Here is a 19,898-nt window from a genome sequence, read left to right on the forward strand (position 1 = left end):
AGAGAGAGAGAGATGTGTGTGGATTTAAGTCCTCCCAGAATGACTGCACTTAATTTCTTTGAATAGGAGCAAGATTTTTACACTGTGGAACTGGAAAGAGGAGCCAAGGGATTTGGCTTTAGTCTTCGAGGGGGCCGAGAGTATAACATGGACCTCTATGTTCTGCGCTTAGCAGAGGATGGTCCTGCAGAAAGGTGTGGAAAGATGAGGGTAAGTAGGGAGAGGCGTCTGGAGTGGACATAAAGAAGTCATCTGCAGTGACTTCTTGACATCCTATGGTTAGAACCTGCACGTTCATGAGAATTACATGTTTCTAAAGCTTTCAGGACACTCCAAGTGCAGGACTCCCACCCTAGCATAAATCTCTCCCTCAAGCATAGTTAGCTGTAGCTGCTAAAGTTAGGTGAGCTCTTCCAACTCTGAGGTTGAGTGAAGGATTAAAGTCACTTATGAACTTATTAACATGGATATTGTCTGAATCCCATCTCCATAGTTCTTTTACTTAATCTCATGGGGCAGGCACATCACTTCCCAGGGATTCCTGGGTATCCCAGCATGCTTCAAGAGCAGGAAGCCGTGTGGTTCTGTAGGTTCTGGGTGGTGAGCGCCATTCAGTCTGTAGCTAGTCACTGCCGCCTCCCCCTAGGCCTCGGGAATGATTTAACACTCTGCGTTAGCAGAGGGCCAAGGAGTCCATGGCGTGACTATTCAGGGTCACTAGGTAGTCATCAAAGCTGCAAATTTTAAATGCACATGTGCCAAAAGTCCAATCTGTTCTGTTTAGATATCTAATACCTCTTACCATGTATGAATATGTTGCTCTCCTGGGCAGATCAGATGATTAGAAAAGAAAAAATCATCTGCTCATTAGAGATAGGGGGCCTAGATGGAGACATACATAGGGAACAATTTGCAAGGAATTAAAGAAATTGAAAGTCAGGTCAGGAAATCAAAAAAGTGATTAAAATTAGCCCTGAGCAGAAAGAGGGAAAAGAGTGACAAAAGGTGGGGAATTTAATGCTTGTAACTTAAGACAGAAACTTGAATTTTATGTTTCTTCAGACTGAATTTTTTAATGAGGTTTTTTTTTTTAATTGAGAAAGTAGACCATGAATGTGATTTTTAAAAATTAGAGGAAACTGGTGCATAGTGAAAATACAGTTTCCAGGGTCAAACTATATATCAGTTTCTTGTATATCCTTCCTCTATGCATACACATGCATAATTTGTGCATATACGGTAGTTTATATTCCTTTTGTTTATATTTCAAACACATGGCATATGCTTTTCCATGTCTTTACTCACTTAAAAAAGTTTTCGATTGAAAGCAATACCACTATTATGATATTTTGTATAATGTTGTATCGTTCACAAGACATATTGTAATATTCGATTGGACCCCCTCAGCATGGTAAGCATGGGTTGTTATCCTCCCCTTATACAGATGAGGAAGTGAACTCCAAAAAGTAAAGGACTTAGCCAAGATCACTTAGCTAACAAGTGATAGGACTCAAATTTAGTCCTTTAAACTCCAAAGCCAGTCCTTTCCTCTTCTACCTTCTAGAATATGTGCTCCATGAGAGCAAGGATCTGGCCTGTCCTGTTTACTCCTTTGCCTCCAGTGCCTGGAATAGTAGCTGACTCATAGTAAATGCTGCAATCAGTGTATCAGCCAGGAGTGTGGTCTCATCTGAAGGCTCAGCTGGGGAAGGATCTGCCTCTAAAGCTCACTCACAGGGTTGTTGGTAGGATTAGTGCATTTGGGGCTGTTGGCCCGAGCCGTCCTTATCGTAGACTCTGTAGGGCATCTCACAGCATGCGTCAGAATGAACAATTGAGAGAACAAAAGAGGGCAAGTAAGACAGAAGCCAAGGGACTTCCCTGGTGGTCCAGTGGTTAAGATTCTGTGCTTCCACTGCAGGGGGTGTGGGTTCAATCCCTGCTCAGGGAACTGAGATCCTGCATGCCGTGAGTTGTGGCTGAAAAAAAATTTTTTTTTAATAAATGAAATATTTTTAAAAAAAGAAGCCAAAACCATTTTGTAACCTTATCTTTGAATTGACCTCCCATCACATTTGCCATATTGTTTGTTAGAAGTAAGTGACTAATTCCAGCCCACATCCAAAGGAAAGGAGATTACACAGCATATGAATTCAAGGAGGCAGGGATCATTGGGAGCCATCCTAGAAACTGTCTGCCACATCCGCCTCCTCTCACAATTAATATTCCCTTTGCTACTTTATTTTTTTTAGCACTTAACACTCTCTAGTGTACATGCATTTTTATAATTTTCTTATTGTCTTTCCCCCGCTAGAATATCATCTCCATGAGGACAGGGATTTGGGGGTTTTTTCACTGCTGTATCCTAAACAATAGAAGATTTTTCTGGAACATGTTCAATAAATAGTTAGTGAGTCAATAAATGAAAGAATTTAAAATTACAGAGCACCTCAATAGCTGGTGAAACCCTTTTGTGATCTTCTCACTTGGCTCTCTCTTGCTTTGGCAGGTTGGTGATGAAATTTTAGAGATCAATGGCGAGACCACCAAAAACATGAAGCATTCTCGGGCTATTGAACTGATTAAGAATGGTGGCCGCAGAGTGCGTCTGTTTCTGAAGCGGGGAGATGGCTCCGTACCAGAATATGGTGGGTCAAACTATGAAAACATTCCTTCCTTCCCTGGCATGACTCCATGAATTTGTCTCCAGAACTGCAGCAGGAAAGTCTTTTTGTTTCCCCTATTCACCAGTGTCTTACCAGCCTCTCGCACCATGTGATTATTTGCCTCGCTTGTTCTGAAATCTCTACACATTTCATCCTTTTGCTTGCTTACGTGGACTGGGGCATGGCCTAAGACGAGCTCTTTATAGCCCCCTTTCTGATAATCAGAGAGAACATTTTGTCTAGTCCGACCAAGAGCGAAGGAATGTTTGTTTGAACTGTGCCAAACTGTTTCTCAGATCCAATTCTTAGCACAAAATGACTCTACTCCTTTTAAGAAGCAGGAAAGCAGGTTTCCTGAGTGATATGTTGAGGCACAATTCTTTTTTTTTTTCTCTCTCTCTTTCTTTTTTGGTTACTTGATATCTTCATTTAAGAGGCGTGAAATTTGGAGATGATTTGGGGGCCTTGCTCACCTCCTTGATGCTCTGTATGCAATACTTTTGCATCCCCCCCACTGGTCCCTACCCCACATCAGACCACCTGAGCCCACTGCTACAAAACAAACAAAACTGTTGGTATATTAACCATATGTTTTTAGGTGATAAAGGATGAAATCGATTCCCAGTGCCCATCGTGAGGGAAACATGTTACTATACCTTTCCTGTGAGGAAAGCCAGCTTTTACATAGAGTTCCTTTGTCATATCTGTAGACATGATTTGACTAAACAGTAATGCTCTTCACCTAGCCTAGTGTTCTGATGGTGAAATATTGTATATTATAATAATTACGTCCTATTTATTTGAGATTCTTGTTTAAAATTTAAAAAAAAAAGCTATGCCCTAGATGTAGGGCTTTTCTTCCCAACCAAAGGTCTACAAAAGTTTCTATAGAAACTGTGATTGAATGGTCCCCATATACGTTGGTCCCCTTTATTAGGGATTTATCTGTTGTCACCCTCTTCTCTGAAAGTCATTTGGCACAATTCCCAGTGGCATTTTGGACTTGATGAGATACTTAATTCAGATGCAGCTCAAGGAGAAGGATAACCCCTTCGAAGGACAGCCTTCCCAGGTGTTGGGCATTCATGCAGGCGCAAAATACAAGGGGCCCAAGGTGGGGGGGGGATGGGTATCAGATGAGGCCCCTTGAGACATGGCCAACCATGGGGGAGGTATTTTGACAATATTAAGATGCCACAGCTGTGCACTGTACTAAACCTTGACCATAGGTGTATCGATGCCACTGAAACTGTGTAACATTGTCTCCCTTTTCTGTCTTCCCTATGCTTCTGTTGGATGTGATCTTTCATTTGCGAGTCATCGTCAGTAACCTGTGTACCTTCTCAAAACCTATGTCTGTTGCACTGAGGATGAAAATCCAACACTAACAAATGTTCTTTGGGCTAAAAATAAAGATCATTGAAATATACCGTTTTTTTCCAAGAAGGGTTGAACGTGCCAGGGTTGTGCTACTGTAATGTCTCCATGTGTCATTGGGACTAAATCTCTCTAATTCTATTGATTAGAGTCACAAATGGGTTATAATATGTTAAGTTCCAATATTTTTCTGACTTGATTGGAACCTGCTTCTCTGTGAGGCTATTTTTGTAATGAGTTTTTTGTACTTAATTTAACTGCCGTGGTCTTGGGGGAGGGGGGATGGAGGGAGGGAACTTTGTTCTTTTGTTGTTTATTGTTAATGCTCTCCTATGCCAGCCTGTCATTGTTCCAGTTGTTTGAAAAAGAAAAAAAAAGAAAAAGAAAAAAGGGTGCATCCATTGTCTGGGTTCTCGAGTCACCTTATCTGGCTGTCTGAAAACGTCACTGTTCTGATTTTGGTCTCTGCAGCCTTATTTGAGTGTTGCCTTAGACTGTCTGACTGGACAAATAAACTCTCTTTGCCCTATGTTAACAAATGCAGACCTTTTTTTTTTTCTTTCCTCTTTGTTATAGGGAATCTAAACGTTCAACTTTTTCTCTTTCTCTTTCTCTCTTTCTCTCTGACTGTTCTTGGTGCTGGGCCCTCCCTTCTACAGCGATGATACCTCCTAATATCGCTGCATGTATGAGAAATGAAAAGCTCGGGGAGGCTTGCTTCTACCTTATGGGCCATAATCAAACTACGGTTTGTAGCTCAATCAATACTAGGTGTTTCTGTGCTGTGGCCTAATTTCCTCATTGCTTCTGCTTTAGCTCTATTTTGATATGTTTGGCAATTCATTCTGAGCACCCTGCGTTCTTTGAATTGTAAGTACACCGCTGACCCTATGGAAGTCTTACTCTCGCTTCTCTTAAAAGTAGGTGTAAGAAATCCCAAGGTTAGATTTATGATAGTCATTGAAGCCCCTTTCCTCACCTAGATCCTAAAATGACTTCATAAGCTTCTGCGTGTTGTTAATTCTAGAAGCCTACCCAGCATTCAGAGAAAACAAACCTCAGATCACAAAGCTCACACTTAGAGGGATAGGGCTTTGATAGACAGGAAGACGAGATTTCCTATTCAGTTATCTCTTGGCAAATGACAGCCCACAGACCAAATCTTCTCTGCAGCCTGTTTTTGTAAGTAAAGTTTTAGTGGCACATCGCCATGCCCATTTCTTTTATGCGTTGTCCACGGCTGCTTTTGCACTATAGTGGCAGGTGAACAGTTGTGACAAACTATGCAGCCTGCCAAACCATAAATACTTTACTCTTTGGCCCTTTACAGAAGAAGTTTACTGATTCCTGCTCTAGGCTATATTCCTGCTTTTGTTAAAACCCACCCTAGGTTTTGGGAGATGGTTCATGAAAGAGACTAACTGCTTAATGTTGACCTTGTTGGCTCATGAAAGATCCTTAAGGGGGCACCCGTGATTCCTTCGCCCCTGTGACTGTGGCCCTGGTTTGCCCTCCACGCTGCAGCACATCATTTCAGGTGCTTTGCCTGGAATGCAATAGTGTGTATGACTTGCTGGGTTTAGGTGTGACAAAGCATCCCTGTTTTGAAAAGAGCTGTCATAAATCAGGGATGCTACCTAAAACATTTGCAGCATCATTTCAAATAGTTTAACAGTAAATAGGAGCCCTGTGGGTTGCCCTGCTTTTTCATCTATAGACAACTTGAGGTTGTAAGAAGCTGTCCAGTGACTTCACGGCTCAAAGATGTAATTATGGCTGCTTCTATAGCATCAAGAAAAGTGCCTCTATCCGAACCCCATCTAATGTCAAATGTGTACCTGACAACCTCTCTTCCACTCCCTTTTATCTGTCAGAAGACTCCACAGTTTAAAAACAGTTCCTTAAACTTATGCAAAAGTAAAGAAAATAGTTGAACAACATTCACAAAGGTAGAGAGAATGTTTAACGGACCCTCCCATAATGTCACAATTGCCCATCATCAACATCTGGCTGTGTTGCCTCTGTAACCACCAGGCTGGATACTTTTTTTTTTTTAAATAGAAGTATACTTTGCTTACAGTAAAATGCATAAAGCCTGAGGGTCCAGTGCAGTGAATTTTTACCTCTCTATGCACTCGTTTAATCCCCACCCAGATCAAAACATAAAGTCCTTACATTCCCCCAGAAAGTTCCCTCATGCCCCTCCAGGGCAATAGCCCAGGTTGTTTTTAAGCAAATTAAAACAGTATTCTTTAAAGAAAGGAATATTTTCTGTCATGGGGGCTGGGGTGTGGGGGGTGGGTCAGGGAGGAAAGGGGGGTAGAGTGGGGAAAAAAGAGCAGGAGATAGGGTGGGGACATTTTGATATTTTTAGGCAGACTATTTGGGTTGTGCCTTTAAAGACTAAACTCATGACTGATGTTACAAGTTCTTTAATGATCTATGAGTGTAAAGAACAGTAGGCTAGCTGTGGAAAGCCACAAGTACCAGTTTTTTAACCCTGACTAGTTGCAGTTATACTTAAATTAACCAAGAGTCAGTTGGCTTTGATTCTGACTGCTGTTAACAGTCGTTTGTTTGTTGTGACTAATGGGATCTCACGTGTGCGGGTGGAGACAGGAGCCGAGGTCCTTGGTACCAAACTGTTGCTCTGGTTTCTCTTCCTCGCAGACCCCAGCAGCGACGGGAACGGCCCTCCCACCGGTCCACAAGGTGTTCCGGAAGTGAGGGCCGCGCCCCCCGACCGCCGACAGCATCCATCATTGGAGTCCAGTTACCCACCCGATCTTCACAAATCATCACCACATGGGGAAAAGCGGGCACACGTGAGAGATCCCAAAGGCAGCAGAGAGTATAGCAGACAACCCAATGAACATCATACATGGAACGGAACTTCTAGAAAACCCGACAGTGGGGCTTGCCGACCCAAGGACCGGGCACCCGAGGGACGAAGAGATGCCCAACCCGAGCGGATGGTGACCAATGGCCCCAAGAGAAGGTCTCCGGAGAAGCGGAGGGAAGGCACGAGGAGCGCTGACAACACTTTGGAGAGGAGGGAGAAGCAGGAGAAGAGGAGGGAGGTTTCCCCGGAGAGGAGGCGAGAGCGGTCCCCAACCCGCCGGAGGGACGGCTCCCCCGGCAGGCGGCGGAGGTCTCTCGAGAGACTCTTGGATCAGAGAAGATCTCCCGAGCGCAAGAGAGGAAGCTCGCCCGAAAGGAGAGCCAAATCCACAGACCGGAGGCGGACCAGGTCCCCCGAGCGGAGGAGAGAGCGGTCCCTGGAGAAAAGGAGCAAAGAGGACAAAGGCAGCCACCGAGAGAGGGACGAGACGAGTCTGAAACAGGATGCCGGCCGAAGTTCCAGACATCCCCCGGAGCAGAGAAGGCGACCTTACAAAGAATGTAGCACCGACCTCAGTATCTGAGACCCTGAATCACATTCCAGCCTTTACCGTGTCAAAGGTTCTAAGAGGAAGCTCACAGACCTGAAATCATTTAGTTTCTTACCTAGTGAAGCGTCTGACGTCAGCCTGATGATCCTCTGACTTGCGACAAACATTTGATGCATTTGAAATCTTATAAGAAAAAAAATATATATATGAAAAGTGTTGTGCCTGATGTATCATATTAAAGAAAGTATTTTTAAATGCATACGTTTTTGGAAATTATTTGCCAAATGCTGCCCCCAAGGAATATAAGTTTTGTTTCTACATAAACTGTAGAATTGTCAAGAATTGTTCCCTTTTGCGGGGAGCGATCTTCTTCTCTCCTGGTAAAATGGGGCTGTTGATCATTTTCTCTAAGTAAGGAAAATCATTGATCAAGTTTAATTAATTTGATAGAGACTTATGTAGTGATGTAGTGCTATACTGTAGTTAGGAGTTTTTCTTGAAAAAAAAGGAAAGAGCAAAAAGGCAAAAATTATATTTGTAAAAGCTGAGGACTCTTTGGAATGGATTAGGATTGCCGAGGATCCTAAAATTAAGCAAACTATGAAGAGACTACTATCGCAAATGAAGGATATTTATAGTTAAACGACACAGCACAAGGAAATGTTATGTTCTCAAGTGATAGTTGGTTCCAAAAACAGTTCGTACTCTCCCTGGCTGTAGAAAGGTGCCCAGAGGAGAAGGTTGGCCGCCATTACCCAAATGCAGCCCCAGCACAGATGCTCAGGTTCTTTAACGTCAACATCTAATAAGATTTCATTAAGGCAGTGCCATCACAGCTGTGCTCAACTACTGGAAGGAATGGATAACAGACACCTTCTGTGTTGTCTTGCCTGATTTGAGGCCGAATAGGAGATGGAATGGGGGACAGTGTGCCCGGTGTGAGGAGTCCTAAGAATTGCCAGTAGAGAAAGTATGTTTCCCCCCTTTTAGCATAAGCCCGCGGTTGCCCTTTGCCAAACTGGGGAGAAGGGAGTAAGCCTTCTTGGAAGGAACCTCTCTGTTAATGTTTAAAAGAAATGAGGGTTGGGCATGCTCATTCTTAGAAATGCCAGTTTTCCTTTGGAACCATAATGAAAGTCTCCAGGATGATTGAAAGGGAGAGAAGGATGAGATTTCAGTGGTTCTAGATCTAGCTGGCAAACCTCTGCCCTTATGACCCTGTTCTTTGAGTCTTTCGACAGAGCAAAACATAGTGATTTTTCTTTGATAAAAGACCCATTCTTTTGCTGTCTCACAGGAGGTTTGGTTGGGTCGGCTGTAGCCCCAGGATGCGGTTGAAATGGATTACTGCCTAGCTGAGCCAAAACCTTTGCTTGTACCTGTTGGACCACTGCAGCAAACCGCTGCTTATTGATGCATTGTGTATTTCCATAGTACTGTTTTGCATTTTCCATACAGACACAAAACTTTGCAAGTCAATCACTGTTGTTCTCATGGTACTGTTTAAAAAAAAAAAAAAAAAGGAAAAAGAAAAAAAATGGAGAAAACCAGCCAATTACCATGTGTACAGAGTTAAAAATTGTAATTAATAGAGCCTGTTTTAAAAACAAACAACTGTTGCCTTTTTTTCTTGTATAAAAGAGAATTTATGACAAAAAATTTAGCTGTGAGGAATGTGATATGTGTTTATATTTCTGAATATGGAACAAATTGATTCATTGGGATATATTTTACTGTAAACTAAATCAGGTATGTAAAGCTGTTTTAAAAATGGGAGACTATATAAGTAATTCTCTAAAGCTTTAGTTGGTTTGAGTATCATCATTTCCTCCATGGTGAGCCTGCTTGTGAATTATTAAGCACTTGTTTGCATTTCTGTTCTTCATTCATTTCTTGTGGTGTGCTATGGACTTAATGCTCTTTCTGTATTGATGAAAAGCAGTATGTGGGCCAATCTTTTTATAAAACACTATGCATATATAAATATTACATTGTTCATAGCTTTATTTGACTTATGGGTTTATACATAACATTAGAATGAATAGCTGTCATTGTGTGGACATGCACAAACCAAGTTCCTTTCCTGGAACGGACACAATTGTACATTTCTATAGCTAAAAAAGAGGAAAAAGTCTGTGACTGCTATTTTTATCTTCAGAGTTTTCCATACAGAGCATACATTGAACTACAGTAGTAAGGCGGAGCTGAATAATGATGTTCTTTTTTCATCAATTTCCTAAGAGCCAACTTGGGGATTTTATTCCTAAGCCTCCACTGCTAGAAATTCTCTCACTCTTTCTAGCCAAATCCATGATGTTAAATGATCGATGCTTTCAATTGTGGTCCAGAGTTTTAAATAAACGAAATCAAGAGGCGGATTTTTGGAGTACATCGAGAAGTTAACATTTTGATGTCTTTCTGTTGTCAGAGATGATACTTGACATCTTAAAATCTATGTGCTACCCGCCTGGGCTTGGCTCCGTCTGTGAAGACTTTTGATGTGGCAGTGCCATCTGAGTTCCATATATCAGATTTGCTTTGGAAATATCGTACTGTACAGGGACTATGCATTAAGCAGAAAGGTAGTATTTTCTCTGAACTACTGTAACCTTAAATTGGAGACTGATTCTTTTGAGCCTACTTTCCCTAGTTCCCCACTTCATGTACATGTCTTGATGAGAGATGATATGGATGAGTATTTTGTATGATTAAATCAAACCCTATAGGAACCTCCCTCCCACCCATGACACAGTCAATGCCTGAAAGAAGTTTGTGGGGAGAACTGAACACCCTACTTGTATTTTTTAAGTTTCTTTTGTGAAAGATTTTTTAATGCATTTTTACTGTAAAAAATACATGGAAATGTATGCATTCCATAACCACGATTGCCTCTGGATTGATATCTTTCTTGTCTCCGTGTTGTCTCAAATATATCAGGGTCACGTAACCAAGAGAGAGTGTCTGGCTCCCAATGCGATGAAGTGTCATACCATTCTGTTGAAAGGGAAGGAATTATGGTCTTGCGGTAGTATTGTGCCTTGCTACTCAAAGTTTGGTCCATGGACCAGCTCCCTCCTCGTCAGTGGGGAGCATGTTAGAAATTCAGAGTCTCAGGTCCCGCCCTCGACCTGCTGAGTCAGAATGTGCTTTAAACAAGATCCCCAGCTAATATGAATGCATGTGAAAGTTTGAGGTGCATGGTATTGCATAGAACCCTGGTGATAAAGCAAAACCTGTCAAGCCAAGAGTTTCATCACCTCCTAACTGTGTGATATTGGGCCAGTTCCTTAACCTCTTTTTAAGAATCAGTTTCCTCATCTTTGAAGGGGCAGATGTCATGGAGTTGTAAAAGGAAATGCAAGTGCTTAGCACACCTCTGACAATCAGAAAAATCCCCAGTAAATGCACTAAACTTTTTTTTGAGGAGGATTTTCTTCATGGCAGTCTGTATTCTACTCCTTTTCATTGTCCTGGTTTATTTTCCAATCAAAACGAAGAAATATTTTCTCTATTAAAATGGGGAAGAAGGACTTCTGTTTTAATTATAAAGTTAATGAACAATGCTACTTCACAAGTATAAAAATTACACTTACCAGTGTTTTGAAATAGGAATCCAAAATGCCTTGCTTTGCAAGTTAAGATGAAAATAATCTCAAAACGTATCTTTTGGAGATAGAGATGTACGTGGATTTAGACATACTTTTAACTAGATGAAAAGGCTAATCAGTTAGTGAGTGACTCAACATGTATTCTGGTTGATCATGTAGTTTGTAACCCTTTCCAATTTCCTTGCAGTTTTTGGATTGTTCCTTTGTATGGCTTAGTAATTAGGATTTTCCTACAGAGCCTGAGTTCCTGGGCACTCAAAACGGTATTGTGTGATAGTATGTTGCTTTATTTTGTCACCGGCATGGTGATTATGGACACTGCTCACTTCCCAAATATCTCTTTTGGTATCTAAAATGGTCCCTGACTTAACTGGCAATTGAAACTATTTGTAAAACCCTTACATCGCACAAGTTCTTTGCCTGCCATAAATGGTCACACCAAAAAGAAGGTACTGAGAGAGCTCTCAGGATTGTTCCTGCTTGTGGGCAGTCTGAGACCACCTTAGGTGGTCTGCATCAATCATGAAAAGAAGAGCCCTTCCAAGTTCCTCCAGGTGATTTCTCTTATCATCCCTCAACATCATCAGCATGTGGGTGTTCAGCACAATAAAATGCTAGTGCTTTTGGAATATGTGTCATTACAAACGTCTAAGAAGAAGAATGACAAAGCTGGCCCTTTCCAACACAGTTATTTTTCTTTTTCTTTTTGCAGGAGTGGGCCTTCTGTGAAAATGTTTTGACTAGTTCCACCCAGTGATGTCTTTAATCATTGTGCTCGTTGTCGGGGGCAGGAGTGGTATGATTTTACTTCTCTAGTGCAGGCACTAAGTGATCACTAAAGCCAAAGTGCAAGGTCATTTTGAAAGTACATAGATTTAACATTTAAGGTGGTGAAACCGCACAACTCAGATTGGGACTTGAACCCACTGTCTTTTCACTGAGATCTCAGGACTGGTCTCAGAACGTAATGAAACTCAGGTTCTTTATGTCTCGTCACAGAAGGAATTCACTGAGAGACAAAGTGATAGGTAAGAAGTGGATTATTTAGAGAGATACACATTCCGTAGGCAGAATGCGATCATCTCAAAAGGCAAGAGTGGCCCCAGGGCATGGGGTCACCTCAGAAAGTGAGAGTGGCCAAGGGAGAAAAACACTCCGCAGAGTGTGGACCATTTCAGAATGCAAGAGGCGCTGAAATATGGGGTGGTTAGTTTTTATGGGCTGGGTAATTTTTTTTTTTTTTTTTTTGGCCATGTCCCACGGCTTGAGGGATCTTAGTTCCCCAACCAGGGATCAAACCGAAGCCATGGCAGTGAAAGCGCCGAGTCCTAACCACTGGAGCGCCAGGGAATTCCCTGGGGTGGGCAATGTCATAGGCTAATGAGTGGGAGGATTATTCCAACTATTTGGGGGGGAGGGGCGGGGATTTCCAGGGATTGGGCCACTGCCCACTTTTTGGCCTTTTATGGTTAGCCTCGGAACTGTCATGGCACTGGTGGGCGTGTCGTTTAGCTAATGTATTATAATGAATATCTAATGAGGCTCAAGGTCCACAGGAAGTAGAACCTTCCGCCATCTTGGACCTAGTTGGTTCTAACCAGTTTATGTTGTGTCCTGTATGTCGTGCCCTGCCCCCTTCCCTCCAGTTTCAGTGGTATTAACAGTAAACGCTCGAGTTTTGCATGTGACTGCCACCTTGTACTCTCACCTTTCCGACTAACTGATAAATCTTCATTGTCACATCAGGAAATAACAACTTGCTCAGCACAGCCTGGCCCTCTAAATGCCACAGCACACCGGTAAACACTGCCCTTTTTATATTTATCTCTCAGGTAAGAAATTCTCTTTGATCTCCTAGGATCCTAGAGGTGAAGGGAAAAGAGCTCAGAAAGGCTGCTGAATTAATTTCTATATGTGTAACAGGCAAGACTGTGACTCATTTTTTTTTTTAACATCTTTATTGGAGTATAATTGCTTTACATTGTTGTGTTAGTTGCTGCTGTATAACAAACTGAATCAGCTGTATGTATGCATATATCCCCATATCCCCTTCCTCTTGTGTCTCCCTCCCACCCTCCCTATCCCACCCTCCCTATCCCACCCCTCTAGGTGGACACAAAGCACCGAGCTGATCTCCCTGTGCTATGCGGCTGCTTCTCACTAGCTAGCTATTTTACATTTGGTAGAGTATATATGTCAATGCCACTCTCTCACTTCATCTCAGCTTACCCTTCCCCCTCCCTGTGTCCTCAGGTCCCTTCTCTACGTCTGTGTCTGTGTCTTTATTCCTGTCCTGCCCCTAGTTTCTTCAGAATCTTTTTTTTTTTTTAGATTCCATATATATGTGTTAGCGTACGGTATTTGTTTTTCTACAGTTAACTAACTCAATTTCGTTTCTTTTAATGGCTGAGTAATATTCCATTGTATATATGCCACATCTTCTTTATCCATTCATCTGTCGATGGACACTTAGGTTGCTTCCATGTCCTGGCTATTGTAAATAGAGCTGCCATGAACATTTATTCTTTCAACACATTGGGGACCACTGTGGTTCAGGTACATCCTGGGACTAGAAACACCTGCTTCCTGATCTTGAAAGCTTACACTTTGGTTGGGGAAGGTGAACAGTCAAATACATATAAACCTCTTTTCAAGGAGAAGCACAGGGTGTTATGAGAGAAAAAAATCGCAGATTTAGCCAGACTGAGGAAGGTTATTCCAGAAGGAAGAAGAGTTAACTGGTGAAAGAGGGAGGGAATGTGGTCCAAAATGGAAGGGGTGGTGCTCTGAAGGGCCATTGGGGCGGGGGGTGGGGGGTTGTTATTCTGAATTTGAGACTGAAGTGTAATGGGAGACACCTGGGCAGGGTAACAGGGCCCCTGGTGAGCCGTATGTGTGTTGGGGGAGAATCCAGTAAAGCACTAGTGCGAGGCCAGAGAGCAATGCTTATCATGAAACAGCATCCTGGATAAGGCAGGATTTCTCATAAGTGAAAAGTCCCCAGGCCCATGTTTAACATCCTCTTGTTAGGAGAATTCATTTTCTTTTCAGCCTAATCCTCCTACCTCCTCTTTGCTAGACCTTTGTTAATAAGTGCAGAACACTCTGTGCCCAGTTTCTTGTGTTAAAGTCAGTCATTTGCTATTCTACCTGGTTTTCTCCAAGTTTACAAATTTCCATCTCACTACCTTTTTTTTTTTTTTTCAGATTCTGGCTTCAAACCTTGTAATCTTGTTTTCACTTCTTTTTTATTTTTATTTTTTGAGATTAACTACATCTTTCTCAAGCTGCAGAAGCCCGGTTAGATATTATCCCATCTTTGCTAAACATCCCCATATTTGTATTGAGAGAGGAACCACTCCTAGAATATCCTACTTTGAAAAGCAGTGTGGTTTTGTTTGGTTTTTGGCCGTGCCACGCGGCATGCTGGATCTTAGTTCCCCACCGGGGATCGAACCTGTGCCCCCTGCAGTGGAAGTGCGGAGTCCTAACCACTGGACCGCCAGGGAATTCCCAGCAGTGTTTTCTTGTTTTTTTTTTTTTAATTTACAAAAGTAATTAATTCTTAAAATAAAATATCCAAGTGTGTCAGGAAAGTATAGAATAAAAGGTGACATTGTTCCTTACTACCTGTCAACCCCAAACCAGAGAAGTAACCATTAACAGCATGGTTCATGACAGTTATGATCTTTTTCTACTTATAGACAAATGTGTGTGTGTGTGTGTGGTGTGTGTGTGTGTGTGTGTGTGTGTATATATATATATATATATATAGTTTGGGGGTTTGTTTTTATGCAACGAAAAATGGGCCATTAAGTACATACTATTTTATATACTGTTCCTTGACAATTTTTCACATTTTTATATATATATAATATATACATGTCATGTACATATATGTATGTATGTACATATGTACATATTATGTATGTACATATGTACATATATACACATATATTCTAATTCTCTATCTGTACTTCCTCCTGGATCACTGCAATAACTTTCTTCCTGTTCTACCTGCCCACCTACAGACTCTTCTCCACGTAGCAACCACAGCAAATCTTTTAAAATGTCAAGTGAAAGGTCAGAGTCCTTACAGCAGACTCGAAGGCCCTGTGTGATCCAGCCTTTCCTTTCCTTCTGACCCTCCCTCACCAGTTCTGCTTCATCCGCCCTCCAGGCACGCTCCCAGCCTCACTTAGGGCCTTTGCTCTATCTAGTCCCTGGTCTGGAAAGCTCTTTCCCCAAATATTCACAGCTGACTCCCTCACTTCATTCAAATCTGCTCAAATCTCACCCTTCCAGTGGGGCCCACTACTTCAACTTTACACATGATTTCCTTTCTTAGTTCTCCTCTTTTCCCCTCCATGGCACTTACCAGCTTCTAACATGCTATGCACTTTATGTACTTACTTATTATCTTTATTGTTTATCACCTGTCTCCTTCCTCTAGAAACTGGGTTAGTTTTATGGACACGCAACCCTGCACTTCGAAGGACCCCATGCTTGATTTAATGCTCTGCCATCATCATCTTGAAATTTTAGTAATTCTTAAATAAGGAGCAGCACATGTGCAGTTTGCACTGGGCTGTGCAAATGATGTAGTTTGCTTTGTCTAGAATGTGAGCTTCACAAGAGCAAGGATCTTGGTCCTGAACTCTGATGAATTTCAAGTTCCCAGAAGATGATCTTATTTACAGTAGAGGCACGTAATATGCGCTCAGTAAATAGAAGTATTCTCTTAGTAGTTTCATGTTCTGAAGTTGAACATTTACTTAACTAGTCCCTTATGAATTACAAAAACATGCTGCAGCAAATAACCTTATACAAAAACTTGGTACCCTTGAGTGGTTTGGTTTAAATACTTTTTTTTTTTTTAACATCTTTATTGGAGTATAATTGCTTTACAATGGTGTGTTAGTTTCTGCTTTATAACAAAGTGAATCAGTTATACATATACATATATTCCCATATCTCTTCCCTCTTGCGTCTCCCTCCCTCCCACCCTCCCTATCCCACCCCTCTAGGTGGTCACAAAGCACCGAGCTGATCTCCCTGTGCTATGCAGTTGCTTCCCACTAGCTATCTATTTTACGTTTGGTAGTGTATATATGTCCATGCCACTCTCTCACTTTGTCACATCTTACCCTTCCCCCTCCCCATATCCTCAAGTCCATTCTCTAGTAGGTCTGTGTCTTTATTCCCGTCTTGCCACTAGGTTCTTCATGACCTTTTTTTTTTTGCCCTTAGATTCCATATATATGTGTTAGCATACTGTATTTGTTTTTCTCTTTCTGACTTACTTCACTCTGTATGACAGACTCTAGGTCCATCCACCTCACTACAAGTAACTCCATTTCGTTTCTTTTTATGGCTGAGTAATATTCCATTGTATATATGTGCCACATCTTCTTTATCCATTCATCCGATGATGGACATTTAGGTTGCTTCCATGTCCTGCCTATTGTAAATACAGCTGCAATGAACATTTTGGTACGTGACTCTTTTTGAATTATGGTTTTCTCAGGGTATATGCCCAGTAGTGGGATTGCTGGGTTGTATGGTAGTTCTATTTTTAGTTTTTTTTTTTTTTTTAAACTTTGGGTTTATTTTATTTATTTATTTATTTATTTATTTATTTATGGCTGTGTTGGGTCTTCGTTTCTGTGCGAAGGCTTTCTCTAGTTCTGGCAAGTGGGGGCCACTCTTCATCGCGGTGCGTGGGCCTCTCACTATCACGGCCTCTCTTGTTGCAGAGCACAGGCTCCAGACGCGCAGGCTCAGTAGTTGTGGCTCACGGGCCTAGTTGCTCCGTGGCATGTGGGATCTTCCCAGACCAGGGCTCGAACCCGTGTCCCTTGCATTGGCAGGCAGATTCTCAACCACTGCGCCACCAGGGAAGCCCCTATTTTTAGTTTTTTAAGGAACCTCCATACTGTTCTCCATAGTGGCTGTATCAATTTACATTCCCACCAACAGTGCAAGAGGGTTCCCTTTTCTCCACACCCTCTCCAGCATTTATTGTTTCTAGATTTTTTGATGATGGCCATTCTGACCAGTGTGAGATGATATCTCATTGTAGTTTTGATTTGCATTTCTCTAATGATTAATGATGTTGAGCATTCTTTCATGTGTTTGTTGGCAATCTGTATATCTTCTTTGGAGAAATGTCTATTTAGGTCTTCTGCCCATTTTTGGATTGGGTTGTTTGTTTTTTTGTTATTGCGCTGCATGAGTTGCTTGTAAATCTTGGAGATTAATCCTTTGTCAGTTGCTTCATTTGCAAATATTTTCTCCCATTCTGAGGGTTGTCTTTGGGTCTTGTTTATGGGTCTTTTAAGTTTCGTTAGATCCTATTTGTTTAAATACTTTTGAAGGGATACATTGTGACTGCTAGTTCTTTTTTATTTCTGGTGACACGGTATTGTTGAGACTTTGCCTGCTTTCATTGGGAACAGCCATGTTTAGCAAAGTGCTTGCAGGCTACAGACCCATATCTCATCAGAGAGAGTTACCAAGCACAGTACAGCCACTAAACCAACAGTTCATAGCCTTGGCTACACATGGAAACCACCCAGGAGCTTTAAAAATGCCGATGCCTGGGCTTCGCTGGTGGCGCAGTGGTTGAGAATCTGCCTGCCAATGCAGGGGACACGGGTTCGAGCCCTGGTCTGGGAAGATCCCACATGCCGCGGAGCAGCTGGGCCCGTGAGCCACAATTACTGAGCCTGCGCGTCTGGAGCCTGTGCTCCGCAACAAGAGAGGCCGCGATAGTGAGAGGCCTGCGCACCGCAATGAAGAGTGGCCCCCGCTTGCCGCAACTAGAGAAAGCCCTCGCACAGAAACAAAGACCCAACATAGCCAAAAATAAATAAATTAAAAAAAAAAAAAATGCCGATGCCTGTGCCCACCCCCCAGAGATCCTTATACAGTTAGTCTGCGGTGTGGCCTAGCTTGTTTAAAGGTCCCAGGTGATTCTAATTGGCCGCCGTTGCATTCTTCATCTGCTTTAACCTCAGACTGTGTGGGGTTGAATGGGTCTGTTGTGCCTCTTTCTTTCTGCCTTATAGTATCTACTGTTGTCTTTTCTAGTTTGCAATATAGCAGCAGCTCAAAGGAAAGATAGTTAGAGATTATTTTCCCAGGGTAAACTCAAAAGCCTTTCGATTCCAGGAAGTTGTTAGCCAAATATAAAAATAATAAGTATATATGTTTCAATTGTGAATTCTGTTTAATATTCCTGTCACCACTAAACTTATTCATTAATAAGGATGATGTAGAGACTTCTGCATTCTCAACAAGAGATCTGAGCAACATCATTTAAACCAAGATTTAGCCAGAGTACTTTCACTTAAATTAATTTGAGAAATATTTTAATGGTCTTATGAAATGGGACATGTGGTATGTTAAAACCCAATGAGAGAGAGAGAATACCGAATAATTAGCAATTAGCAGTCGTGAGGATGAAAAATTGTTTTCTAACAAGTTCTTCCAAAGTATTTATGATTCTTTCACCCGCCACCTCCCACACAGCTCCTTTTAGCAGACAACTTTGGGGCTGAAAAGTTATTATGCCATGGCTGAATAAGGGCAATGTGGCATTCTTAAGACCAAAACAACATACATGCCTTAAATTTTAAGGGGTATAAAATTCTTGGGAAAATAGTGCTGGGAATAAATGCTATTTACCTAGCAGCTCCTCGATTATCATAAGAAGACTCTAACATTGATCCAGGCAAGTGTGTGGGATCCACCATTGATATGACCAGCCCTAACTCTGGGCCAAAGGGAAGTATATTTGAAATAGTCATGAAATCTAGAACGAGGCAGTATCCAGTGAAAATTTCATCTGTCCAACCTATCAACTAGACAGCCCTCCCTAAAGTCACCCCTTGTGGAAGGAATTTTTTGAGGCAGATTCTCCACGTATCCTTGGAAATGGTAACTTAGTTGACCTTAACTCTTTCCATTATCTCCTGAAAACAGAGCTTAGTTCAAAGCAGTTTTTTAGCAAATATTTAGTGATGACTGTTTTCCTGGCACGGTGCTCACTGTCAAACAAAGGCAATAAAAATCCCAGCGTTCCTGAAGTTTAGTCTGGCACGGTGGATGGACATTGAATGATTGAGTTCAATTGTGGTAAGAGCTGCAGATGTGTATGTGGTGCCCATGACCGTCTACAAGAGGACAGCTTACTCTGGACAGTTCAAAGAAAGGAGGCAAAGAGAAGGAAGGGCTTGCCAAGGAGAAGGGAGACCTTTGCAGAGGCTCGTGGCAAAGGGAGTGCAGCTTGTTCCAGCAGAGAATCAAAGACCCATGAGACTAAAGATCTAGCCCAGCAAGGGAGGAAGAGGGAGAAGCAAGACTTGGAATGTGTCTGTGAGCCTTAAGGAGAGAGACCCACTGCTTATTCCCACTGGGTAAGAAAAGGCAGCCCAAAGGAGCAATTGACAGAGGACCAAGTGATCCCCTCATCACTAAAGTATCTCCCACAAAGCAGTGAGAATAGACCACATTTGACATCTCTATAATCCTGAAACCTACTAGAATAACCACAAATATTTGAAAGAAAAGTCATGTGTTAGTCTCCTTTTTACAAAGAAGCAAATCTTTTATTTATTCTTCCTGCAAGAGCCAAACTTTGGGTTATAGAAAGTGCACTTGGGCTGGGCGTACCTTTGCTGTCAGTCACTTTTTTTTTTTTTTTTACCGGGCAGGTCTTACTGGAAACTTGTAACACAGGGAAACATTTCCTGCAGATAGATGGGCAAAATTTTTGAGCAAGATTACAAACTCCATGAAATCACCCAGTCTGGTTTATGATGTCTTTTCCTCTCAACATGGTTCAGTTTTAT

At 42.0% G+C, this 19,898-nt stretch overlaps 1 protein-coding gene across 8 annotated transcripts in view; it reads left to right on the top strand.

Annotated features, from left to right (window-relative positions):
* MAGI1 (membrane associated guanylate kinase, WW and PDZ domain containing 1) overlaps positions 1–10,267 on the top strand; it is a 618,481-nt gene extending 608,214 nt beyond the window's left edge. For all 8 annotated transcript variants that reach the window (XM_068557284.1, XM_068557286.1, XM_068557287.1 and 5 more), the window contains 3 exons: positions 67–210; positions 2,510–2,648; positions 6,714–10,267. In XM_068557284.1, coding sequence (XP_068413385.1) covers positions 67–210; positions 2,510–2,648; positions 6,714–7,468 — 1,038 coding nt within the window. In that variant the 3' untranslated portion in view covers positions 7,469–10,267. The remainder of the gene's footprint in view (positions 1–66; positions 211–2,509; positions 2,649–6,713) is intronic.
* The last annotated feature ends 9,631 nt before the right edge of the window (positions 10,268–19,898 follow it).

This window comes from Eschrichtius robustus, chromosome 12, assembly GCF_028021215.1.
Source record: "Eschrichtius robustus isolate mEscRob2 chromosome 12, mEscRob2.pri, whole genome shotgun sequence".
Lineage (NCBI taxonomy): Eukaryota > Metazoa > Chordata > Mammalia > Artiodactyla > Eschrichtiidae > Eschrichtius > Eschrichtius robustus.